Source organism: Ambystoma mexicanum, chromosome 13 (assembly GCF_040938575.1).
Source record: "Ambystoma mexicanum isolate Mex_15411 chromosome 13, UKY_AmexF1_1, whole genome shotgun sequence".
Lineage (NCBI taxonomy): Eukaryota > Metazoa > Chordata > Amphibia > Caudata > Ambystomatidae > Ambystoma > Ambystoma mexicanum.
In genome coordinates, this window is record NC_090938.1 from 122,511,887 (window position 1) to 122,539,612 (window position 27,726).

At 47.3% G+C, this 27,726-nt stretch overlaps 1 protein-coding gene across 2 annotated transcripts in view; it reads right to left on the reverse strand.

Annotated features, from left to right (window-relative positions):
- Nucleotides 1–27,726, reverse strand: part of MTCH1 (mitochondrial carrier 1) — a 1,187,755-nt gene that overhangs the window by 292,423 nt on the left and 867,606 nt on the right. For both annotated transcript variants that reach the window (XM_069633419.1, XM_069633420.1), the window contains one exon: nt 21,972–22,039. In XM_069633419.1, the coding sequence (XP_069489520.1) occupies nt 21,972–22,039 (68 nt within the window). The remainder of the gene's footprint in view (nt 1–21,971; nt 22,040–27,726) is intronic.

A 27,726-nucleotide genomic window follows, 5' to 3' on the forward strand; every position in this document is an offset into this window, starting at 1 on the left:
TGGAAAGGTATTGGTGGAAATACACCCTTTTAAGAATTGAATTATTAAAGGTATCTTGAAGTAAGATTCTTCTTCTGAAGAGAGCTTAAAAATAGATAGCGCTGCTAAGTATCCCTTTATTGTACCAACGTGGAGCCCCAGATTAGCTAAATGTGACAGAAAGATAAAATTGTGGGGATATTACATTGAAATGGATCCACATTCTTTTCTCTGCACCAGTTACTGAACTTGTTCCAACGACACCGATACAGAGATTTGGTTGCTAGCCTTCTGGCAGAAAGCAAAATCTTCACGTCATCCAGAAGATCCCAATCCTTATAGCTCAACCTCTGAGAAGCCATGCGTTAAGTTTGAGTATGTTGACATCCGGATGGAGAACATGACCTTACTCCCGCGAGAGAAGATCCTCTCTTCTTGGAAAATGTATTGGAGTGCAGATGGACATATCCAGAAGGTCCGGGTACCACGTTCTCCTGGCCCAATCCGGGGCAATTAGGATCATGGTTTTCCTGAACTTTCTCAACCTCCTGATTACTTGAGGGATCACAGGGACTGGAGGGAATGCATACAGGAGTGGAAACTCCCAGTCCACCACAAACGCGTCCCCTAGAGCTTCTCTCGGGGGAAATTCCCTTGAGCAGTACCGCTCGCACTTCCGGTTGGTACTGATCGCAAACAGATCCAATTGAGGGGTTCCCCAAAGGGCGAAGATCTCTTGAATGACTTCCTGAGCTATCTCCCACTCGTGGGAGACTGTGCACTGCCTGCTAAGAGTGTCCGCTGCTGTGTTTTGCTCTCCGGGTAGATGAATTGCCGAAAGAGAGATCTCTTCTTGTATTGCCCAGAACCAGAGTTGCATCGCCTCTCTGCACAGCGGCAGTAACCCCACTCCTCCTCTCTTGTTGAGGTCGTACATGGCCAGTGTGTTGTCCGTCATGATCAGGACATTCTTTCCCCGTACAGAGGGCAGGAAGGCTTTCAGTGCTAGTCTGATTGCCCTCAACTCCAAAAGGTTGATGTGTAGTTTGGACTCCGATGGAGACCAATGACCGCTGATTGTCAGATCGTTGGTATGGGCTCCCCACTCCGTGAGTGAGGCGTCCGTCACTACTGTTATCTCCGGCCATGGTTGCCAAAAAGATACTCCTCTGAGGATATGATGTCTGCAAGCCCACCATGGTAGAACCTGTGCTACTTTGGCTGGAACCTGCAACAGATCTGACAAATACCCTGAAAATTGGGACCATTGAGTTCTGAGAGCCCATTGAAGGGATCTCATTCTCAATCTGGCTTCTGGCACCAGAAAAATGCAGGATGCCATCAGACCGAGCAACCTGAGAGAAAATCGAAGGTCGGAAGATACTGGGCTTTCTGAAATTTTGTTACCATCTGCAGAATGTGGTGAGGTCTCTCTTCGGGAGGCGAGGCTTTGCCCGAGCAAGTATCGAGGATTGCTCCGATAAAGTGGAGTTTCTGTGATGGTATAATGTTTGACTTTTTTAAATTCAGTGAAAACCCTAGTTTGGGAAGGAAGTGGCAAGTCTTGGACAGATGATCCTGGGCTTGCTCTGGGGAACGTGCTCTGATCATCCAATCGTCCAGATAGGGGTAGACATGAATCCCCCCTCTCCTGAGACTCCCTGCCACCACCGCCATCAACTTGTTGAAAACTCTTGGGTCGGAGGTTAACCCGAATGGCAGAACTCGAAACTGATAGTGAGAATTGCCAATCACAAACCTTAGGTACTTTCTGTGCTTGAGGTGGATTGGCACATGAAAATAAGCATCCTGAAGGTCCAATGATACCAACCAATCCTGGAGTTGGAGAGCCCGAAGGATCTGAGAAAGTGTAACCATCTTGAACTTGTCCTTCCTTAGGAACTTGTTCAAGTTTCTCAAATCCAAAATGGGTCTTAGTCCTCCGTCTTTCTTTGGGATGAGGAAATATGGGGAATACCAACCCTTTTTCCTCTCCGCTACAGGTACATGTTCTATTGCACCTTTCTGTAGCAGGGTTAAGACTTCCTGCAACAGGAGCGGATCCAGACGTTTGACAGAGTTGTATCCCGGGGGATGATTCTGAGGTTTCTTTAGAAAAGGAAGGCAGTAACCTTAGGATACTGTTTCCAGCGACCAAGCATCTGAAGTAATGCCGCGCCATTCTTCTAGATGCTGTAATATTCTGCCTCCCACCGGGGTCTTTTGGGTCAAAACCTCAGAGTAGTTTTGCGGCAGCTGCAGCAGCGGCTGAAGGGACAGATGCTGCTGCTGGGGCAGATCTAGCACCTTTTCCTTGCCCCTGAGGAAATTTTCTTTGACCTCTCTGACTGGCCTGCCCTCTTCCTCTTCCAATTGAGGAATAATAACGAAAAGGACGACCCCTCCAGGAAGATGAGACTGTGTAGGGGCGTTGGTGAGGTTGTTTTATAGCGGCACCGAGAGATTTTGTCGCCGCTTTGGAGGTCTGCAGCTTCTCCAAACTTTCATCTGCCTTGCTGCCAAACAACTTCGAGCCGTCAAAGGGCATATTAAGAAGCCTGGAATGCACATCCGGAGCAAAACCAGACTTTCTTAGCCACGTAAATCTACGTAGCACCATGATAGTTACCATGGACCTACTGATACTGTCAGCTGTGTCCAAACCTGATTGAAGGCATTCTCCCGAAGCCTCCTTTCCATCCCTTATAATGGCTAGAAAGCCATCACCCTCTTCACCTTCTGGGATGTTTTCAGCTGCCGCTGACATGCAGTCCCACAGGGTATATGTGAACCTTGCCAAGGTACAGGTTACATTAGTAGACATCAAAGCCAGACTGCCGGATGTAAAAATCTTCCTAGACCATGCATCCACCTTTTTATCGTCCCTATCTGGAGGGATTGTAGGGTATGCAGCATTTCTTGTGGAAGTGGCTGCTTGTACTACCAGACTTTCTGGAGTTGGGTGTTTGTTCAGGTATTCCGGATCAGAATTGCAGGGTCTATATTTTGACCCACATTTTTTATTTACTCATGGTATGGCTTCAGGGTGTTCCCATGCAGAATTAACCCTTCTCTGCAAGGCAATGTGAAAAGGGAGAATGGGGTCTTGTTGAGGTGTTCCTAATAGTATATCAGTCATGTCATCATCCTGACAGACTGGTGAACTTCTATCCCACCCCATAAATTCTGTAACTCTATTCATGAGTGTTCTGTAACCCGCATCAGCCTATTGATAGGTCTGGCTTCTCAAATTCGTACTCTGGAGAAGTGTCCAGACCACTTACTGTTTGTAGACATTCTTGAAAATCTTGAATTTTTGATTGAGGATTAATTAATTCCTCTGGAACAGATCTTGGGCCAGATTTAATACCAGCAGAGGTGACTTCTTCCTCTTCTGATGATTCTCTTTCATAGATGGATGACATGGTCCTCAAAAAATCATGTCTACTCTCAGGTTGAAAAACCTTTTCTGGTAATGTGGGTTTTTCCATTATTAAAGGCTTGGGTGTCGACGTAAACGTCGATGGCGCTGATGCCGTAACCACAGCCTTTGATGTCGTCGAGGGAACCTTCGATGACCTCGATGTAATCGGCGAGGGAGTTGTGGAAACTGTCGAAGGAGCTTTCCAAGTTATCGATCGTGAACTCGACATAACTTCCTTCGAAGGAGTTGTCCACTTGAGAGCCTTCGAAGTCTTCGATGGCGTTGATGTCGACTTCGATGGCGTATGATTTTTCGACGCCATTTTGTTTCCCTCTACCTTCGATTTATGCACCGAAAGGTCTTTTTCACGAGGTGATCGAGAAGAGTCCCTCAATGACACCCTTGATTACTTTTTATCAGCTTTTCTTGTTTTGGACATTCTTCTGTCTCGTTTTTCGTGAGCAGGGGCATGGTCTTCTTTAGCCTTTTTTGAGGGGGTCTGAGCCGCATTCTCAAAAATGTTTAGCATGGAAACTCAAAAGGCTTCCCATTTACTCGGGGAGTCATGGTTTGATGGGCATGCTATCACCTCCTCCGAAGACGTCGAGGAGGATGAGGGAGATCGATGCCGTCTTTTCTTTGTCTTTTTGGATGACAAAGAAGAAGAAGACTTTCTCGATCTACTCCTCAACCTATGTTTTTTACAATATTTTTTCGAAGACTCAGCCGAGTCTTTCCCCTTCGAAGTAGACTTCAATGAACCCTCCCCCATCGCCAGTTTACCTCTACGTTCTTTAAAGGCCTTGTGGGTCATCGACTGGCACGAACCACAGTCTTCCATTCAGTGGTCGGAACCGAGGCACCAAAGACAATTCTTGTGTGGATCGGTCAAAGACATTTTCTTTCCACATTTCAGACATTTTTTAAATCCCGTCTTCGGTGTGGAAGGGTTCGAAGAAGACAACATAGCTTTTTTCACAAAAGATTGAAGTGCCGTTTTAAACGGTCGGAAGCGAAGCTAACGGAAAAACGGAACTGAGGCCAACGGGCGCACTCGAGGCTCTTATACAGTGGATGACGTCGATGCTCGACGGATGCTGCTGACGGACCCTCTGGTGGAGAGAAGAAAAAAAATTCCGAAGCAGCAAGCTGAAGGTAACGATATATCTAAGATGAGGAATACGTGGGAGGACATAATCCTTTCGAATATGTAATTTCAAGCATTGAAGCATTTGAGCAATCCTGCAGAATATTGCTAAAAGCAGAAAAAGTCCTTGCTTCTTGACTGCCCACAGTACTGAACCTCCAAGACCAATACAGTCAGGTCTCAGGCAATAGAATTAGCCCTCCTATCCCCATTTCATCAGTCTTGAGGTGGCTTGGGTTGTTCAAAATGCCATAAATCAGCAGTCCACAAACTGGCCCAGGGGGATCGGATAAACAGATCATCTTCTACTGAGCTAGGTCTCCCTATGAGGACTGCAGCTTCTCTCCGCTCTTCACCCCAAGTTACTTTCGTAGGAAGGTGGCAGGGTGCTTCACCCCGATTTAAGAAGCCACAGATGTGTACTAGGCCCCTGAAAGACTGAGCTACGAGGGCCATGTCCTGTTGGATGAAGTCCAATATGTCACACTGCAGCCATGTTGCGTGCATATAACAATAATTGCTTGTTTTTATATAGTGTCTGCTATCACAGTTAAGTTACTAACAATCCACCATTCATGAAGTATGAAAAGCTGTGCCTACTTTCACAACACTGAAACCTCTGAACTATACATTACATTCAGACCTTAGAAGCAACCCCTGAACTTATGGACCTAGCTTACCGGATGGATTGAGAAGATTTTGACTCGGACAGCATTGAACCATTTTAAACTCAATTCTGTAAGGTGGTGTGAATGTACCGTTTGTAAGGGTGTAGAAGGAGGAGACGACATAAAGGTGGCATGGTTATGGTAATAGACTTATTTCTTGGGTAGAAAACATTGCTGTCCCTATCTCTACAAAGGGATTTCATGCATCGAACTAAAAAATAAAGGAACTGTCAGAACGTCCGTCAAATCAAAGTTCCACCGTCCTGTGTAAAACCCTATTCTAACCCTCACACTATAAATAAAGAATGTACTAACAAAAAGTTCTTCCGTCAGGAGAACGATTCCCTTCTCCTGGTTCTTCAACAGTGTCCAACAATTGTTATTTCACAATAGGAAATACCAGGGGGGAATGACTGTCTTCCCCTGGCTCACAGGTTTTACCCAGTCATTTATCCAATTCCCAGGAGAATGACTCCCTTCTCCGGGGTGCACTTTGGTAGTCTCCAATAGGACCAGAGGGAATGACTCACTTCCCCTGGTATTACTTCCTACCATTCAACACAAGGCCAGGGCGAATGACTCCCTTCCCCTGGCTCACTGGTTTCACCCAGTCTTATCAAATGTCCAGGAGAATGACTCCCTTCTCATGTGATGGACTTTTGCAGTTTCCAATAGGACCAGGTTGGAAGAACTCCCTTCCTTTAGTGTTACTTTATACAACTTAGCACAAGGCCAGGGGGAATGACTCCCTTCCCCTGGCTTCTCTTTAGGTTTCCTCAGATGCCCTCTTGGCTTTCCTTAGGGTCCCAGACCCCTGTCTGTTAGCCAGTGGTCTTCCCACTGAGACATGGAGGAAGGTTTCTTCTGATGCCCTCTTGGCTTACTTTAGGGTCCCAGACCCGTCTCTGGTGGTCAGTGATCTCTGCACTGAGACTAGGAGGAATGTGTTCCTCTTAGGTTCGCTTTGTTGAACTTCACATGGTCCCAGACCCTTCCATGCTTTATAATGGTTTCACTGTGCTGAGGAAGCCCACATCGGATGCACTCTGTGTCATACCGCCGAGTTCCTGGCGTCTATGGAGCCGCTGGCGACGCGGAACCTAGCTTCGTTCGCTTCGGCCACGCCCCCTGTTTCCTGGTTCCCCCTTTTCTGATTCTGATTGGCTTGACGCTCCGCGGCCCGGTGTTTTAACCAGCCACTTCCGGGTCACGGACGCGTTGCAACGCTTCCGGTTTCGTCCGTAGGCTGAGTTGCTTGCTACCTGTGGCTTTCGTGCTGCTCTCTCGCTTGCTGCTGGTCGGGTCCTCGTACCCTGTCTGAACCTTTCTGTTATTCTTTCCGCTGGACCTGTCTGCCTTTCCCTTTCTCTTTTGGTTCGCAGTAATCCTCCCTTGCCCTCCTTCCATCTTGCTTCCCCTCCCACCTTCCCATCTTCACTTACCGCTTTTTTCCTTTTCCTGTCTGTTACTCTCTCCGCTCTTCCTTCGCCTACCTTCAGTATTGCTTCTGTGACCTCCCGTGTACCAGACTCCGGCCTGTTCCCCTGGACTGCCTTTGCTTGCTGCATTAGTACTTCCTCACTTAGCCTGTGTACCAGTTCCTCGGACCTCTTAATGGACTGCCTGTGTTTCTGAGTCTTCACTCCACGTGTTGTCTCCAGCCACTTCTACCAGATCTTACCTTATAAGTACTCCTGGTTCCACGTCTACAAGACACCCAACGATACTACAGGGGTTTTTTGTGCCTAAGGCTTTTTCCCCTCTTGGTCGATCCCGGGGGTGGGCCCCCTGGTCTCCCTTCTTGGGGAGCACGGTGGCTTCCTTCCGGGGTCGTCCCTATCTTCATAAAAAAAAGGTGTCTACTCGAAGAAAAGAAAAGAAGGGTTCTTGGAAGGAAGAAGAAGGTGAGGAGTCGGGGGAGGGGGAGATTTCAGAAGCTACACTTTCGGACGAAGATATCACCGACCCCGGTGACAGTTTGCAACGCCAAAAAGAGATGGCCACCCCACAGCAGGTACAAGAACTCGTAGCCGCTGTACAAAGTCTAAGTCTAGAGATGCAGAACCTTAAGACTGCTAACGCCACCCTTCAACAGCGTATGACGGACAGAGAAAGACCTTTAGCCGATTTACCTCCACTTCCCCTAGTATCAGGGAAGTTCGATGGATCCCCAAAGAAGGTTAAAGAATTTCTGGACGCATGCAATCTTCATTTTACCTTTCGCCCTCAGACCTTCGCCTCAGATCACGCCAAGGTGGGGTTTATGATCACCCACATGATCGGAAATGCCCTGGCTTGGGCTACCCCTCTAGTAAACCAGTCAGACCCGGTTTTACAGGACTACGATGCCTTTAAGGCCCTGATTCAACAAACCTTTTTGCGAACAGAGAGTACATACTTGGCCTCGGAGGACCTCCTTGACATCCGTCAAGGGAATTCTGATTTACTGACATACATCACCACTTTCAAACAGGTGGGTGCAGAGGCAGGTTGGCAGGAACAGGCTCAGTATGCCATATTTCGGCGAGGTTTAAGGGAGGAATTGAAGGACGAACTTGCCCGAATAGAAAGACCGGTGTCTTTCGCCGAACTTCTGACAGCTACCCTCCGAATTGACTTCAGGATGACGGAAAGACGTCAAGAAAAGAGGAAGATCAGGCTAAGCGTACCCCCTCCCGTGGAGACTCCTTCACCAGCATCTATACCCTTCCAACGGACAACTAAAGAAGAACCCATGCAGATTGGAACCACCAGAGCCCCACTGACACCGGAAGAAAGGAAACGGCGCAGGGAGGGTTCCTTGTGCATGTACTGTGGATCTTCATTACATTTATTAAGAGATTGTCCGGAAGTACCACCCAGAAGATCGGGAAACGCTCGCCCTCGGTAAACATTGGGACGCATTACCGAGGGGCTGCTTTTAGTCCCTATGCACCACTTTCTGTATCCTCTACAGAAACATCTGAGGACTCCCGGTTGATGGTGCTCACAGTTTCTCTCAGAGTAGGCCCCAAAGAAGTAACCGCTTTAGCACTACTCGACTGTGGAGCAGCAGGAAACTTCATGGATACCCATTGGGCAGAACGACATGGAGTCAAGAGGATAGCCAAAAACGAAGATCAAAAGGTGGAAGGAGTTGATGGCGAACCTTTGAGCTCGGGTTTGATCACTCATACCACTAAAGCACTTACTTTATCCATCCAACAACACACCGAAAGTATCACATTCGATATCATCAGAGCTGCTCACTTCCCTCTTATCCTGGGTATCTGTTGGTTACGCAGACACAACCCCTGTATTGACTGGTCTAGAAACCTACTTAGCTTTCAGTCCTCACTATGCAAATCGGAATGTTTGCCAGAACCAAGATTCGAGACCGTCAAGACCACTAATAGCTGCGAAGTCAAAACGGTGCACTGTCTTCCCCACTACCTGAAGGAGGTCAATGAAGTGGCAACTGAAAAGATACCCGTAGAGCTCCCTCCTCACCGGCCTGAAGACTGTTGCATCGATCTCACCCCAGGTGCATTGGTACCCTTCGGTAGGATGTTTCCACTATCATTAGAAGAAAAACAATACCTCCGAAAGTACCTGGACAGCAACATGGAGAACGGGCTAATTAGGCCTTCCATGTCCCCTGCAGGGGCATCACTGTTCTTCATCTCAAAAAAAGATTCTAAGGAGTTGAGGCCGTGTATAGACTATCGCGGCCTAAACAAGGTTACCATAAAGGACCGGTATCCTATGCCATTGATAACCGATATACTACAAGCTGTACAGGGTGCTACCATCTTTACCAAACTCGACCTGAGGAATGCGTATCACTTACTCCGGGTGCAGAAAGGAGATGAATGGAAGACAGCATTCCGGACTCCTTTCGGACTTTTTGAATACCAGGTAATGCCGTTCGGATTGGTAAATGCCCCGTCGGTATTCCAACGATTTATGGACAGACTATTCTCAGATCTCCTGTGCCAAACCACATTGGTTTATTTAGATGACATACTGATATACTCTCGTACACCTGAAGACCATGTGGAACATGTTAGGGAAGTATTCAGAAGACTACAGAGAAACCAGTTGTCGGTTAAACTCACCAAATGTGTGTTTTCAGCCTCCTCCATTCCTTATTTAGGATACATTCTGTCAGACCACGGAATCTCCATGGATCCTAATAAGGTGTCTTCCATCCTTGAATGGCCCTCACCCACCTCAGTCAAAGAGATACAAAAATTCCTGGGGTTAGCAAACTTCTACCGGAGATTCATCCCAAATTTCTCTCAAAAAATATTACCCATCACCTCGCTCTTAAAGAAATCTGCAACTCCATTTAAATGGACAACGGAGGCAGAAGACAGCTTTGGTACTCTTAAAGAAGCCTTCTGTTCAGCACCCATTTTACAACAACCAAACCAACATCTACCCTTCATTCTAGAGACGGACGCTTCTTCAGCCGCAATAGGGGCTGTGCTTCTTCAAGAAATCCAGGGTACAGAACATCCGGTGGCTTATTTCTCGAAGACCCTAAACTCCAGCCAAAGGAACTACTCGGTTATTGAGCGAGAACTTCTAGCCATGAAAGCGGCCTGTGTAGAATGGCGTCATCTACTTCAAGGAGGAAGGTTCCCGTTCACCATAAGGACTGATCATAAGAACTTACAGGTTCTCAAACAGTTCGAGTGTTACAATACTCGACAGGCCCGATGGGCTCACTTCTTCGCCCAATTCGAATTCAGCATAACTTACATCCCGGGAAAAAACAATGTTGTAGCCGACTCTCTTTCCCGCCGGTGTGATTACCTGTCAGAGTCAGAGACGAATCTTGAACGGATGTTTCCCCGGTCCAGGACTATCGGAATAATTTCTAAATTCCTTCAACAGGTACAGGAGGATTCTGGAGGTCGTTTTGAAATTGAAAAACACTCTAAAGATCTGGCCTATGAAATCAGGAACGGTCTTTACCTAGTAGGAGGAAAACTTTATCTACCCACTCCGGCTTTTCGTAAAACCGTACTTGTCTGGTGTCATGACTCTAAACTAGGAGGACACAGGGGTGTGGCTGGTACTCATGACTATCTTCAAAGACATTTCTATTGGCCTACAATGAGAAAGGATGTAGAGCAGTACGTTCAGTCATGCATCATCTGTCTGAGGAGTAAATCATCCCGAAAAAGACCAATTGGTCTACTGGAACCTAATGCTGTACCCAAGGGTCCCTGGAGCACAATTTCAACTGATTTCATAGTGGATTTACCTCCGTCTGAAGGATGCACCTGTGTCATGGTAGTAGTGGATTCATTTACCAAATTGGCTCACTTCTCCCCATTATCTGGCGTCCCTACGGCAGCCAAAATGGCGGAAGTGTTTCTCCAAGACATATTCCGGTTACACGGTCTACCTAGCAAGATTATTTCAGACCGGGGTAGTCAGTACACCTCCCAGTTCTGGAAGGCCCTGTGTAGCAGACTAGGTATTGAAAGAGCTCTCACCTCTGGATTCCATCCACAATCCAATGGGCAAACTGAACGCTTGAACGGAACCCTGGAGCAGTACTTAAGATGCTTTATCAACAACCAACAAGACAACTGGTGCACACTACTCCCTCTAGCTGAATTCTCTTATAATAACTCCACACATGCAGCTCTGGGGTTCAGCCCTTTTTTTGGTACTTATGGTTTTCACCCTCGCTCCATTCTTCCTGTCTCGGGCCTTTCTACTAACGTACCCTCAGTAGATTCTTCACTCTCCCTCCTTAGAGAGACACACAAGAAGGTAGAAGAAGGCCTTAAGTCAGCCCAAGCCCGATATTGCATTCAAGCCAATAAACATCGTAGACCTGTACCAGGATGGGATGTGGGTACCCAAGTTATGCTCTCCACTAGATACTTACCTCGTTGGGTACATCCCTCCAAGTTATCTCCAAAATATCTAGGGCCATATGAGATCATACAGAAAATCAATCCTGTGGCTTTTCGCCTAAGACTACCCAATAACCTAAAAAGGGTACACCCTGTTTTCCATGCTTCCCAACTTAAGTCATTCCATGCTGATACATGGGCACGACAGGTTAGACAGACTCCTATTCCCCAGGGTTCCACTCGAGCTGAATATGAGGTCGCCCAACTCTGTGACTCCAGGTATCATAAGGGCAGGCTGGAATATTTGGTTAAGTGGAAGGGCTACCCTTCTTCGGAAAACTCTTGGGAACCCATCACACACATTAATGCTCCTGTCCTACTTCGCAAATACCACTTTTTCCATCCAGGGAAACCCGGAGGAGGAGCGTATAGGAGGGGGCATACTGTCATACCGCCGAGTTCCTGGCGTCTATGGAGCCGCTGGCGACGCGGAACCTAGCTTCGTTCGCTTCGGCCACGCCCCCTGTTTCCTGGTTCCCCTTTTTCTGATTCTGATTGGCTTGACGCTCCGCAGCCCGGTGTTTTAACCAGCCACTTCCGGGTCACGGACGCGTTGCAACGCTTCCGGTTTCGTCCGTAGGCTGAGTTGCTTGCTACCTGTGGCTTTCGTGCTGCTCTCTCGCTTGCTGCTGGTCGGGTCCTCGTACCCTGTCTGAACCTTTCTGTTATTCTTTCCGCTGGACCTGTCTGCCTTTCCCTTTCTCTTTTGGTTCGCAGTAATCCTCCCTTGCCCTCCTTCCATCTTGCTTCCCCTCCCACCTTCCCATCTTCACTTACCGCTTTTTTCCTTTTCCTGTCTGTTACTCTCTCCGCTCTTCCTTCGCCTACCTTCAGTATTGCTTCTGTGACCTCCCGTGTACCAGACTCCGGCCTGTTCCCCTGGACTGCCTTTGCTTGCTGCATTAGTACTTCCTCACTTAGCCTGTGTACCAGTTCCTCGGACCTCTTAATGGACTGCCTGTGTTTCTGAGTCTTCACTCCACGTGTTGTCTCCAGCCACTTCTACCAGATCTTACCTTATAAGTACTCCTGGTTCCACGTCTACAAGACACCCAACGATACTACAGGGGTTTTTTGTGCCTAAGGCTTTTTCCCCTCTTGGTCGATCCCGGGGGTGGGCCCCCTGGTCTCCCTTCTTGGGGAGCACGGTGGCTTCCTTCCGGGGTCGTCCCTATCTTCATAAAAAAAAGGTGTCTACTCGAAGAAAAGAAAAGAAGGGTTCTTGGAAGGAAGAAGAAGGTGAGGAGTCGGGGGAGGGGGAGATTTCAGAAGCTACACTTTCGGACGAAGATATCACCGACCCCGGTGACACTCTGCTACTTTGATGGGGACCCAAAGCCTCCTTCGCCCCTTTTCCGGTCTGCACTCAGGAGTTCTCAGAAAGCCTTACAGGGCCCCAGACCCTCCTTGGCCCCTCTCTATGCCTTCTAACCCTCACAGTGTGATTTGCTGATCCCTCCTTTTCCCTACCAGCCTGCTCATAGCTCCCATTAACCTCTGGGAAATCCAACATATGGCAGTGGTTCTTCCTGGGTCTGGAGTCAGCCGTCAGTGTGCCCTCCACGGACGTCTGCTTCCTGCGGTTGCTGGTTTCTGGTTTGGCTCCTGGAAGTATCGGTACGGTTTGGGGAACACCCGGTCCACCTCCGCCTGGAGGTTCTACCACTGCCTTGCCTCAAGTTTGTAAGACCGACTGACCGACGATGATGCTGCTGCTGCTCTGGGGCTGGCTCTACAATGTGCAGAGTCCTCCTTTGGTTTTTAAACTCTTTCCCTCGCGGAAGGCTAGGAGGCTGTTCCCAGTTCCACTGATCCATCTTCATGTCTTTGTGCATCGTCGTCGTGTCAGTCCTTGAGAAAAAGGTATTCATGTTATTTATCATCATCATCCCAGTACTTCAAAATAATATATTTTAGAGCTAAAAGTATAGCATATAGTTGTATGCTCAATAAGAGGTTGTGGGGTTGTTTGTGACCAGTGTGGTGACAGAGATTGATCAATGGGGTTGTGACTATAGGGCATGTACCCTAGCTGGTCATCCTTGTCTCCAGGAGAAAAGTTTCTCTCCATGAGGAACTCCCGCATTACACCACCCCTGGGGTGACTATTGGGTGGCTACCTCACCTCCCTAGCCTCATGAGAAGGGGCTCCCCCCTTGGGAGCAGTGAGGACACCTAGCGATTCGTCAGACGAGACACCTTGTTGGCGACCCACAAAAGGTTGGATATGCAGCCCCTAACTCAGGAATTTGCAGCAGGCCTCTGGCACCACAAGGTACAGGAGGACATGAGGCCCAGAAGAGACATGAAGGCTGAGGTTGAGACTATACAATGAGACGTCTGGTGTCTGACAGATGGCAAGTTATCGGCTGCCTCAGAATTCCCGGCCCATACTTATCCAGAGCACAAGAGTTGTTCATGGCTCTATGGTCAGGCTATGCCCAAGCAGAAACTCCTGCACCCAACGAAACCAACTTCTTGTTCTCACTGTCCGTCAGCAAGGAAGGGTCTCCTCTAAGGACAGAGGGGGCTTGTTGTATGCAGGAGTTTGTAAAATGTTCTCCTCAGGAAAGGTGTCCAATCCACTGGCATCTCTTAAACCAGACGCATAATCGACCAATCCCATATCCTGATTGCAGAATTACACAGGAAAGCCTTGCCTTTCCCCAGAGCCCAAGGGTTACACCTGTAAGGTATGCAATCCTCTTCTTAATTCAAGATCTAACCGATCTTTGAGAAGAACTCACTCACTCACTGGAGCGTAACCCAGAGAAGTGACAGCCGTCAATGCTGATGAAGATGGAGCTGAGGCCTCAATGCCAGCAGGTGGAACTGAGCAGTTTGGGAGTGGAGTAGTCTTCAGAGAAGGGGCTGGGACAGAGCCAGCAGGCATGGGGATGTGTGCCAAGGTAGCGTTTCTCTATGCTGGCTTCTTCAAGCGGCAAGCATCTTGAGGCGGAGGATAAACAAGAGTGATATATGGAGCCAGTGGGAGAGCGAGACCTCTTCCTGTGCTTTTTCTTGTTCTTGTCCTGCATAGCTGAGAGAATTCCACGTCTTGGACATCCATAAGTCATTTGGTCCTCTTTGATTAAGGATTCGACATTGGCGAATTCAATGCCATCTGTTTTTCCCCCCCAAGGTAAGTAAAGAGTTTGGCAGCATACTCTCGGTGGGTCTTTGGAAGCATGGGCAGCAGGATTCCCAATCCTCGGTTGTGGTCTTCCCCAAGCAATAAAGATACACCTTGCAGTGATCCAACACCAACATTTGTCTCCCAGAGTCTGTACAAGAATACAGGACTTAAAGCCCAAGGCCTTCGGGGTAGGAGGCATGACACACATAATGTAGCTGAAGTGAAGCTAGTGGAGTTGCAAGCAGCATACCAGGTGCAGAGAAAAATAAATGAAGTCCTGGGGCGCAACTGGCTGCATATAATAATATAATAGCACAATCATTACGTCTAGCATGAGGGGCACACAACAGAGCCACGATGTGCCCCCTGGTAGCTCGAAATGTTTCCTAAAATAGCCGGAGTTAGAGAAGATATATTTAGCATAAGTAACCCAATGCTTATATACATATTTCAACCTCATTCTTTTACACAGACTTGGACCGATTAATGTCCGATTCTTTTGGCGTGACCCCATAATTTCAGCACTTGTCTTTGGGGTAATTTTAGCCTTTGAGTGTTTGGATGGTGAAGATTCCCTATGCTGGCTATGAGCAGGCCATTTGGAGCTGCAAGCCAACGGCAAGGATGTACCTATGGTACCCTCCTACAATGGCTGCTTGGGGTCATATCTGTCCCCTCCGCTGGCTTCATCAAACTTGTAAACCTCTACACAGGTAGAAGCCTTAGAGTGCTTAGACTCAGTCTGCATAGGGTAGCCCACCGAACATTTAACTAGACGCTCTTTAAGGGTCCTCGGATAAAATTTCTTGCAGAGCGAACACTTTCACTCACTGTGGTCCCTTGGAAGGCAATTGTTACAGACCTTGTGAGTATCCTTCCAAGGAAGTTTTCTCCATTTGGAAAAATGGAACTGAGGTAGCCCATGAATGGAGGTGTGTGTCAAGATTTTAAAGCATTCTCAACATTGGGAAAGATTTAAGCAGAAACCCCCACTCATCCTGCTGTTTCACTGGATGGCAGTTGTAGACTCCTGGGGCTGGTAGTCGTTATCTATTTGCGAGGTGATGTATGGCGGTTGAAGTTTATAGACTTTGGGTCGATGATCAGTATAGATTGTGTCAGCAGGTCAGAGTTGAGTGTTGTGTGAAGTTCGCCGACTCTCAAGCAATCAACTAATGGCTGATGAAAATAATCTGAGGACGTCGGCACATGAAAGATTTTTGGGGAAGATTTTATTTTTTGCGGCCTTCCCTCCAATGGGATCAATGGAACCCCCAACATTTTGCTATTGTTTGAACCCTGTACTAAACAACTTTGGGGGTTAAGTAAAGTCTTTTTGCTTTACTTTCCCTGCTCAACTCATCTGTTTTTGGGGTGCTGGTCAGCCCTTACGATTACCAGTGCATGGAAACCTGGTCCCCTTCGCAAAATCCTTTGTTGTTTAACTCTATGCACACATCACCTTACAATCAAATGCAGCAGGGGCGCTATGTATCCCTTATAACATTTTTGTGTCTTTCAAGATGTGTTCAGGGAGATCCTGCTGCCATTTCTTAGTTTTTTCTGCATGCACTTTTATGCTTTACTGCATAATGCAATGGCTGTGACCCCATGCTTTTCGCCAGGTCTTTTGGACATCTTATCCACTGGCCTTCTTTTTGTCCATTATGGTGAGGAAATATTATATACAATATGCCCTTTCTCTGGCTCCAGCTTTGAGGTACCTGGAAAATTGTTGGTGTGTGCATCCTGGCTGGATATGGGTTTGGACTTTCTTGCCCTAATCCACATTTCAGGCAAGGGATGAACGTTGTGGGATAAGGGGCTGTCCATGATTGGGCAGCCCTTGTAAGGTTGAATAGCGCACATCTTTACCATTGGTGGGCCGTGGCAGCCCCCTGTCCAAATCTGGGATAAAGGGAGGAGACCAGCAGCCATTCCCTTGATTTATGCCTGGAACCAAGACCCTGAAGAACAGGAGTAACGTGGTGAAGACTGGAAGACTGAAGAAAAGACTACCAGCACTGACTTCTGCCAAGTCCCATCAGTGCTCCAACCTTTGGGCTAGTAGGACCAACTAGTCCAGCCCCTGCACGAGAAGCCTGCCGCCAGGAGCCTACAAAAGGTTACCATCCTGTGGGCTGACCAACTTTGTCCAGGGCATCTGCTGTGCATCCGTCACCATCCAGAGTTGCAACTTCGGACTCCACAGGTTATCGATTTGCAGCCTAAGGCAAACCTCCTGCAGCAGCTACTCTCCTGGAACTGCTGGGCTATTATGCACGCCTATGCAAATAGAAACAAACATACTCATCCTCAACTTTAGAGGTTAAAAGGAGCCTTCCTGAAGCTGTGTCTTCTTCACCACCACGTGTGTTGCCTGTCACCCACTGATCTGGGTGATCATTGCTGCTGCCCGTCTCTGTTGTGCTCTGCTTGTCCATGGTTGCCTACCTTTAAGCCATGTAAAGTGCATTAAGTAGGGAACAATTACTAATCTGTTGGCTTGGTCTCTACTTGTTCTGTGACTTTTAAGACATCCAACTCCTTGTACAGATAAATAACTAAGACATTTGACTCTTTCAGAGGCATTAGGCCTACTCACCTGGTTGGGCAGACTTTTAAGCTATGGGTGCCTTATATTTATAAAGCAGGGTACACGTTTTAATTGCATACGCACTGTTTTTCTTCACCTTTCTGCCTACAGTTTTTCTGGTTTAACTTGCTTTCAACTTTTGCTACTGGGCTAAGTGTAAAGTGTTGGTGATCTTACTTTGAGATCACCAACTGTGTGTGTGTATATATTGTGACAAGGTCGGCATGCTGGCCTTGTTGAAAGGCGCCTGGGAGTACCCCTTATCAGGAGGTTTGAGGTGTATGAAGCGCAAGCTCACTTGAGGGGACCCCAGTTCCAATTCCCCCCTCTTGTGTCAGTATGCTTTTGTGCAGTCCACCTTCCTCTCTTGCCATACCTCTTTGACAAGATGCTTGCCAGTCTTTTTCTATGTTTGCTCGGAACTCAACATCAAAGCAAGAAACCACCAGGAAGCATCAGATGGAAAACCTTTGTCGAGCACCCCAGCTCAGCAGCAGAGAACCAGCAACTCGACTGCTAACCAGAAGATCCCCAGTCTCCTGCGAGGTCCGTCCTGAAGAGGGGAAACAACGCAGAGGGAGGAACGAACCCACAACACTGATGTGCGGAAGCAAGGACAGCCACGCAGTACAGCCGGGTGATAGCGGCAGGCAGACACAGCCAACACAGTTAACCTACACCACCAAGGACTTCTGAGAAAGCAACAATCACTCACCCACTTGGAACTTACTATCGGGGCAACCGGAATGGGTGCCACTGATACGAACAAAGACATTGGACTTCCTAGGTCCCCATGGCCATTCCACAGCAGGAGAGTAGTAGGAAAAAGGAAGGAGCGGTAGAGTTTTGAGGTGATTTCTGGAAAAGGTGAGGTATTGGCTAGAGAGTGAAAGTGGCATTGCTATGGGGTTACGAAAGATTTGTGTAAGGAGTGCCTGAAGGGGATGATGCTGGCCAAAAGGAGGGTGTCTGGGTGTGGAGGAGGGAGTAGTAGTGTGGTTCCAGAAAAGGGTACCGACATGATAAACAACCCACTCAGATCACAAGTATACGCACAGCACAGGGGTACTGCTTAGGGATGAGGACATTAATAAGGAATGTATGGACTTCTATAAGGAATTATATTCAATATATTCAAATAAAGACAAGAAAACACTCACAGAAATCAAGATATATCTTGAGGCTCTCTCCCTCCCTAAACTCCCCGACGAAGAACGCCTAGCGATGGATCAACCGGTGACTGCGGAAGAGATTGCAGAAGCAGTCAAAGCATTGGCTGCAGGCAGGGCACCAGGGTCGGACGGGTTGGGGGCTGAATTCTACAAAGAATTTCATGAGGAACTCGTTCCGATACTGATGCAGGTGTGGGAGGAGGCACTTGAGTGCAGCAGGTTGCTCCAGCTATGAGAGGGGCTATAATAACTGTACTCCATAAGCTTAGGCGACCACCACAGGATGTATCGTCCTACAGGCCCCTGTCACTTATTAATACCGATGCTAAAATATTTGCAAAGGTCCTGGCGAATCGGCTTCTGCTGGTGGTCCCTATCCTAGTCCATTCTGATCAGAACGGGTTTGTCGCCACAAGATCTACAGCCTTGAACCTCCAAACACTTTTTGGAATAATGGCACAAATAGACCCTGCGAGGAGCGCAGTGGCCATATCCCTTGACGCTGAAAAGGCATTTGATTTGGTTTTGTGGGTCTATCTCCTCGCGGTGCTGGAGGCATTTGGGGTGGGGCCCAACTTTATAAGATATGTAAGACTGCTAAACACAGTGCCTGGAGCTCGTGTTCGGACAAATAAAGTTATCTCCGAGATGTTCCTGTTGGGGAGGGGAACCAGACTAGGTTGCCCGTTTTCGCCCCTGCTGTTCGCATTAACCATTGAGCCAATGGCGGCTGCGGACCGTTTTAGACATGCGGAAAGAGGGATTAAATGAAGGGATCAACCCAACTAATCTCCCTCTATGCAGACGACACGTTATTATATGTCAGGGAACCTGAACTAAACACAGCACCCATTATGGCAGAGGTACAGGAATTTGCAAATTACTCTGGGTATACGATAAATAAGGCTAAATCAGAGATATTTCCGCTTACACCAGCCACCAGATGCCCCGCAGTGACAGATCGACTCAAATGGTCCGAAGACTACATTAGATACCTGGGAATTCTGGTCTCCAGGAGTAAGCTCACACTATACTCAGATGACCACGAAAGTGCCCTGCAAACTTTAACCACCAAGCTCCAGATGTGGGGGCGGCTCCCAATTTCTTTAGCCGGCCGAGTCGCTATTCTTAAAATGGTAATCCTGCCTAAACTTCTATACCTGTTTGTCAACATCCCTATATGGCCTGGCAGAGCCTTCTTTGCCAAACTCCGATCCATGGCGGTAACATTTCTTTGGAACGGTAAGACAGCGAGGATAGGTTGGGAAAAAAATGACAGAACCCTATTCTTCGGGAGGTATATCAGCTCCTGATTTCGAGCTTTACTACTATATGGCCCAAGCACAATTTGCGAAATATTGGTACAACGATGCGGACAAAACACCCCATGCATGGATAGAGGAATACACTACGCATCCCACAAAAATACAATCAGTCATTTTTGATCCACACTACAAAGACACGTGTGAATACAATTCGGTTAGCTGCACAGTCAGGTCATGGGAGGCTATATACAAAAGACTGAGACTAGAGGCCCCCTATAACCCTGAGATACCTCTGTGGAACTTTCCGGGTATACCTCCCACACATGACACGAGCATACAGGAATCCTGGGACCCTAATTGTGAAATGAAGCATGGCGATATGTTTGTTAATGGGACTTTTCTGGACCTGGATCTGTTGCTGAGGGCACTGGTCGACGGACCACTGAAAACGTTGCAATATTATCGTATGAGATCTGCATTTCAGAAAAGGTGGTCCCTCTTCCAGGATGAACCCCCACCACATCCATGTATACAACTAGTGACAGCCAAGAATGGCCTGGGAATTTCTAGGCTATATGCTGCAGTTCAGGCCCACACCCCCTCATTGAATCAGATAAAGGAGCAATGGGAAGCAGACTTACAGGTTCCCATCGAAGAGGAGAAATGGGACAGATATTGTTTACTAACTAAGAAGGTCTTTCTTAACTATGGTCTGAGGTTGATCCAATTCAAAATTCTAAACAGGTTACACTACACGCCGGCCAGGATTGCAAAATTCGCACCAGATGCCTCTGATGCCTGTCCTAAATGCAATGTGCCTCAGGCCGGTTCCTTTCATATGTACTGGGATTGTCCGGTGGTGGAGGGTTTCTGGAGGGCTGTGGCAAGAATGTTGGAAGAAATTACTCAGGTTCCCCCCGATTTGACCCCCCAGAAATACCTGTTTGGTGACATAGGCAAGCACTCGGAAAAAATCTGAAGACTATTCAACATTTCATGCGCTGTTGCCAAAAAATGTATTCTACAGAAATGGAAAAATGCTGCGCCACCCAGAATTGACACATGTCAATGAATTAGAGGAACAGTTTGTATTGACCCAACCTGCGACATGCACACCCAAAGACATTTGGGGCCCGTTTAGAGTCTACCTGTGCAATATGATTACTGATGATGACTTGTCACCATAATATTGTTTTGTAAAAATGTATTGAACAATTTACTCCTGTTGTATCTGTGAAATGAACTGTGCAATGGTGCCGTGTGCCTTTCTGTGACCACTAATAAAAAAGAGTTTATAAAAAAAAAAAGAAAAGGGTACTGACATTGAAAGGTTACACTGCACCCAGGCATTTGTGGGCCAGCCTGCAAGAGCCTCTATTGTAATGTTTCTGAAATGTACTTAAACATTTGACTTGAAAGAGGTCACTTAGACGTAAACAGCAGGATCATGTTTGTAAGTAATTTAAGCAAGTTTGTAGTTGATCAGAGGAAGCCCTTCATAACATCCAAACAGCATACAAAATAGAAGGGTTTATAACTCTTGATAGTCTACCCTGCTGTCCTCATGGTGGTGGTGGATGGACAAAAACAGCTTCACTAACCTTTAAAAGCTGAAGAGTTCTGCGAGGTTATGAATGCATGGATTCAGTCTTCTTGTGCCCCGTCATCCCCATCTCGCATGACCTGCTCTTAGATGTAAAGCAGTTATTTATCCAATTCCAACTGTTATGGTTTAGGCTTCTTATTATGTGACAAGATGTTCAGGGACTGTTATTATATTCTTTATTGCTGAACTAAAAGTTAAGGTTACCGCAGTAGTTGGTGGTTTTTAGGCCTTTGGGGCGGCTGTTGCTTTGTAAGGCCTCAATAGGCGTCAATAAAGCCCCAACGCAAAGTTAATGGGGCCATTCACTATGCTGTTTGACACTTTGATTCTTAACCCCTTAAGTGTTGCGCTATTATGTATTCCTAAGCAAAAATGAGCATACTCACCATTAACGATTCATAATCAGGGTTTTAAAAAAAATAATAAAGCCACATGGAAAGACAGACAAGTAGACAGATTATTATAATAAAATAAAAGCTACAGGTCAGACAAAACAGATGAGTGGAAGGAAGAACATGAATTAATAAGTGATAGCAACAAAGCAAAAGAGTGAAGAAGGGAATCACAAGATACAGAGAGAGGGGGAGAGGAACAAAGACAGAACACATGTTCGGAGACTGAAATATAGAGGGAGAAAGACTGAAAGCACTTCAAGAAGACGGGCAGAAATGTTAATGTGGAGTGTGCTGTGTCCACTGATCGAACTGGAGTGGTGTTCTCAGCGGCCCCCATCCTCCCTCACTATTGCATATGATCTCTGTATCTTTCCCCGATCCTGTTTTCCTCCCTCTTGTCCACTCCACTGTTCCTCTAGCTAAGATTCTATATAAATACCCAATACAATACAGTGAACTAGATATAAGCAAGATGAGAGCTAGAGAGTGGGGAGAGAAGAGGATATGAAAGGAGGTTAAATAGGAATTGAGTCCCACAGACTGAAAAGAAACGGGAGCTTACAAGCTAAAATGTCAATAAAGAACCAGATAAAACACACAGGTTAATGCAATTGTGGTATTTGGGAAGGTAATGGAATCAACTTTGGAAATAAAAAAAAACTTACCCGCAATTATTTATTGCCATGAGATCTCCAACCAACATGAATGGGTATGACAGCATGCTCAATGCAACCTGAGAGTGGAAAGATACATAATCAAACACTAGGACTATGCAATGCTCACAGAAATCAGACTGCATGAAACGAAATGACTTAGAGCATTCTGGTCTTTTTTTCTGCCATTGTGCTCACACCCTACCTGAATGGCAGTATTTCTACCTTTACCATGCCCCTTTGGAGCACATTTCCCTCTGAGTTCCTGTGGGACAGCTGACAACTAGTGGTCTAGCTCAGCCCAGGTATACTGAGCTGGTTTGGGCAAAGAATGTGAGCTTGAAAACCTACCAGTGATTAAATTAAGTCATTTTCCCACCTTATCTACTGAGACCCTTTCCTTTATACGCTTCTTTAAGTCTTACAACTTAAAGAGAAGTAATGGCCTCTGCTGTTAGTTTTCCATATTGAACAAGTATATGACATTTTCTTTAAAGAAGTTACTTGGCTTAGTGTTGCAAGGTCTGTGTTTTTAGTTACCCGGTCTGTAGTGCTTAATTGAGTTCACACAACTGTAATCCTACCACAGGTTTCAGGAGGATAGCTCAGGGGCAACGTGCTTGTCTTAGAAGCAAGAGGACCGGAGCAGCACAGGTTCGATCCCCGGGTCTGCACTTTTATTAAGCGCGTTATAAATAATATAAACATCATAACATATCATGTTACTTACCTGTAACTGTTGTTCTCCAGCATGGGTCTGGCATGGATTCACATGCTCATGAATATTCCCCGTCGTCAGGCTGGGAATCCTCATTAAAGAAAAAATCAGTTTCTGAACTGTCTTTCTACTAGTAACCAATCAATGATCTCTGGGTCATACTGCTCTCAGCCAATGGCTGCCCTCTACCTAAGCCCCTCTTCTGGCAGTCATCTTCAAATTTGGTAGCACGCAAAGTGGCAGTAGGACCAAGAGAAGAGCCGCAGAGGGGTAGGAGAGAGGGTTTGCGAGTGAATCCATGCCAGACCCATGCTGGAGAAGAACAAGTTACTTCCAACCTTGTAACGTTCTTTCGACGGGATGTTCCTCTGACGTATTCCTTATCTTTGATAATACTTTTCCAGCTTGCTGGCCTCGGAATTTTTTTCTGTAGAGGGCGCTGCGCGTCGACGTCCGCCGAGTCGATGTTCCTCGACGGCCACCGTATCAGCGCCAACGTCACCATGCCCATAAATAGCCACGCGCGGCGTCCATTGCTCAGTTCCGTTTTGTAGCATAAGAAAAGTCATGTCTGAATTGGTTATTGACCTTGAAGGAGTGTAAACTGCAACCACAAGGGAAGTATTACTGCAGGGATGGATGGGAGGGGCGATAAGGAATACGTCGGAGGAACATCCCGTCGAAAGAACGTTACAAGGTAAGAAGTAACTTGTTCTTCGAAGGGATTGTGTCCACCGACGCATTCCTTATCTTTGATAGACTCCCATAGCAGTGGCATGCAATTGGAGGTGGGAGTAAGAATGTTATGTATCCCTTTAGGGATGGACCGAATGTAATACAGCCTTGCCTAATCTGGTCTCTTGACTAGTGGAGGAATCCAGGTTGTAAAATTTTGTGAATGTATGTGCGGACGACCATGTGGCAGCCGCACATATGTCTCTGACCGGTACCCCTGTTTGGAGAGCGAAGAGGCTGCGATAACCCTGGTTGAATGAGCCCTAAGATTTTGGGGTGGCTCTTTCCCTGCCAGTTTGTAACATTCCAGAATGGGCAAAATAATGCACCTGGAAATGGTTTGTTTTGTTAGGGGTAGTCCCAACTTGTGACCTGAGTATCCTACAAACAGTTGGTCTGCTTGCCTGATCCTAGCCATTCTGCTGATGTAAAAGCTGAGAGCTCGCCTTGGGTCCAGCCTATGTAGCCTTTCTTCCTCTTTCCCCGGATGGGGAGGAGGGTAGAACCAAGGTAAGGTAATTTTCTGAGTAATATGAAATTCAGAAACCACCTTTGGGAGGAAATTAGGCTTCACCTGAAGGACAACTTTGTCCTTGTGGAAAATTGTATGTGGGGGGTTTACAGGAGAGAGCTTGTAGCTCGCTCACCCTCCTAGCAGATGTTAGTGCTACCAATAGGACAGTTTTAAGCGCGAGAAAGCTCAGCGAACAAGAGTGAAGTGGTTCGAATGGAGTGCCCATTAGGAAGTTTAAGACTAAATTTAAGTCCCATAAGGGAACTTGGAATGGTTTTGGAGGATAAACATTAGTTAATCCCTTGAGAAATTCTATCACTAGAGGTGGTTTGAAATACGATGGTTCCTCCGCAGTGCGCTTGAAGATTGAAAGCGCTGCGAGATAGCCTTTTACAGTGCCAACTTGAAGGCCTGAGTTTGCCAAGTAGAGTAGAAAGGATAACACCATTGGTGTACCACATGATAAAGGGTCGATATTCCCTTCTCTACACCAGCTGCAAAATTTGTTCCAACAGCAGCGGTATAAAGACTTTGTTGCTGGCCTTCTGGCCGAAAGCAACACCTCCATGACGTTATCAGGGAGATCCCAAACCTTGTACCTCACCCTTTCAGAAGCCAAGCATGAAGGTTGAGGGTTCTGATGTCTGGATGGAGAACCTGACCTCCCTTCTTCGAGAGAAGATTCTCTTTGAGTGGAAGACAGATTGGAGGGCAGATGGACATATCTAGAAGGTCCGGGTACCATGTTCTCCTGGCCCAGTCCGGGGCAATTAGGATCATGGTTTTCCTGAATCTTCTCAACCTCCTGATCATTTGAGGAATAACAGGGACTGGTGGAAACGCGTAAAGGAGTGGAAACTCCCAGTCCACTACGAACGCGTCTCCTAGAGCTCCTCTCGGGGGAAATTCCCTTGAACAGAACAGATCGCACTTCTTGTTGGTGCTTGTGGTGAACAGATCCACCTGAGGGGTTCCCCAAAGGGTGAAGATCTCTTGAAGGACTTCCTGAGCTAGCTCCCACTCGTGGAAGACTGTGCTCTGCCTGCTCAGAGCGTCAGCTGTCAAGTTCTTCTCTCCGACTAGGTGGACTGCCGATAGAGAGATTCCTTCTCGAATTGCCCAAAACCAGAGCTGCATTGCCTCTCTGCACAGTGGCAGTGACCCTACGCCTCCTCTTTTGTTGAGGTAGTGCATGGCCACTGTGTTGTCCGTCATTATCAGGACATTTCTCCCCTGTACTGATGGCAGGAAAGCTTTCAGCGCTAGTCTGATCGCTCACAGCTCTAATAGGTTGATGTGTAGTCTGGACTCTGATGGAGACCAACGACCGCTGATGGTCAAGTCGTTAGCATGGGCTCCCCACCCCGTGTTGAGGCGTCTGTGACTACTGTTATCTCCGGCCATGGTTGCCAAAACAATTCTCCTTTCAAGATGTTCTCTGGATAGGCCCACCATTGAAGGTCGCGGGCTACTTTGTCTGGAATCCGGAGGAGATCTGTCATTCTCCCTGAGAATTGCGACCACTGAGTTCTTAGTGCCCACTGAAGAGATCTCATTCTCAGGCGAGCCTCTGGCACAAGGAAGATGCATGATGCCATGAGGCCTAGCAACCTCAAAAAGTCGAAGGCTGGGAGACGTTGGGCATTTTGAAACTTGTTGACCATCTGCAGAATATCTTGAGCCCTCACCTCTGGTGGCGAGGCTTTGCCCAGGGAAGTGTCCAGGACCGCTCCAATGAACTGGAGTGTCTGTGATGGTATCATCTGTGACTTCTTTAAATTGAGGGAGAAGCCCAGTTTGTGAAGGAAGTGGCAGACATAATCTAGCTGGGTCTGAGCTTGTTCCGAAGATACAGCCCTGATCAGCCAATCGTCTAGGTAGGGGTAGACGTGGATCCCTTCCCTCCTTAGACTCGCAGCCACTACCGACATTAGCTTGGTGAAGACCCTCGAGGCGGAGGTCAGCCCAAATGGCAGAACACGAAATTGATAATGAGAGTCGCCAATTGCGAACCTCAGGTATTTCCTGTGTTTGGGATAGATTGGCATATGGAAATAAGCATCCTGAAGGTCCAGAGATACCAGCCAGTCCTGGAGCTGGAGGGCCTGAAGGATCTGAGAGCGAGTTACCATCTTGAACTTGTCCTTCCTGAGGAACTTGTTCAATTCTCGTAAGTCCAGGATGGGTCTCAGTCCTCTGTCCTTCTTTGGTATGAGAAAGTAGGGGGAGTACCAGCCCTTGTTCCCGTCCGCTACAGGTACCGGTTCTATGGCACCTTTCTCTAGCAGGTCTATAATTTCCTGCAAGAGGAGCGGATCTGGAACTTTTAGAGAGCTGTTCCCCGGTGGATGACTCTGAGGGATGTGTAGAAAGGGTAGGCAGTAACCCTGGGCAACTGTCTCCAATGCCCAAGCATCTGACGTTATAGCCTGCCATTCCGTCAGATGGTGAGTTAACCTGCCCCCTACAGGTGTCTTGTGTGGAAAGACCTCAGAGTGGTTTGGGGGCGGCTGATGCAGATGCCAAGGGTAAAGAGGCGCCTGCTGCTTCTGCGGCCTTAGTACCTTTGACCCATCCACCTCGGGTGGATCTCCTTTGGCCTCTTTAAGCCGGCTGTCCTCTGCCTTTCCTGAATGCGGAATAATAGCGAAAGGACTTTCCTCTCCCAGAGGTTCCTGAGGGGCGAAAAGGAGTTTGGCGGATAGCAGCTCCTAAAGATTTTGCTGCTGCTTTAGATGTCTGCAACTTTTCCAGACTGTCACCAGCCTTTTTTCCGAATAATGAAGAGCCGTCAAAGGGCATATTCAAAAGTCTGGCCTGTACATCTGGAGCAAAGCCAGACTTTCGCAACCACGCATGCCTGCGGATTGTTGTTCTTGCCGCCATGGCCTTGCTGATACTGTCAGCGGAATCGATGCCAGTTTGAAGTGACTCGCACATGGCATCCTTGCCATCTTTAAAAATGTTAAGGAAGGCTTCCTTTTCCTCTCCTTCGGGTATGCAGTCAGCCGCTGATGAAGCACACTCCCACAGTGTGTGACTGAACCTGGCGAGCGTACAGGTGGCGTTGATGGACTTCAACGCCATACTACAAGCAGAGAAGACTTTCTTTGCCATAGAATCTTTGCCATAGAATCGTACCTCTTGTCATCTCTATCCTGTGGGACAGTAGGGTAAGCGGTCCTGCTGCTTGATGAAGTTGCCGCTTGGACCACCAGACTCTCTGGAGTCGGGTGTTTCGATAAGTATTCAGGGTCAGCAGCAGCTACCCTATACTTAGCTGATAATCTTTTGATGACAGCAGGGATAACTTCAGGAGTTTCCCAGTTGGATGCAATTTTTCTTTGTAAGGTTCTATGGAAGGGGACCACAGGATCCTCCTGTGGACCTTTGTCTAATATGTCTGTCAGGTCATCCTGTTGAAAAACAGGCGAAGGCGCAGACCAACCCATCAATAATTCTTGCCATCAGGGTTCTATAGGGTGTTTTGGCATGTTCCCCTGGGTCTGGCTTAACAAAATCCACTTCTGGGGAAGTGTCCAGCCCACTTGCCTCATGTAATGACTCCTGTAGGTCTTTCAACCTTCTTTCCTCAGAGGTGAAATCCTCTGAAACAGGTAGTGTGGTCCTCTGCAACTCGAAGGTTTCCTGGTCAGAATCTTCCCCTTCTTCATAAATTGAAGATAATCCAGGGTACTCTGACCTCTGAAATGGTATAAAACCCATTTCTAAGGCAGAAGGAGCCAAATTCGTCATTATTGGGCGAGAAAACGTCGATGTCGTTGACGCCGATGTGACAG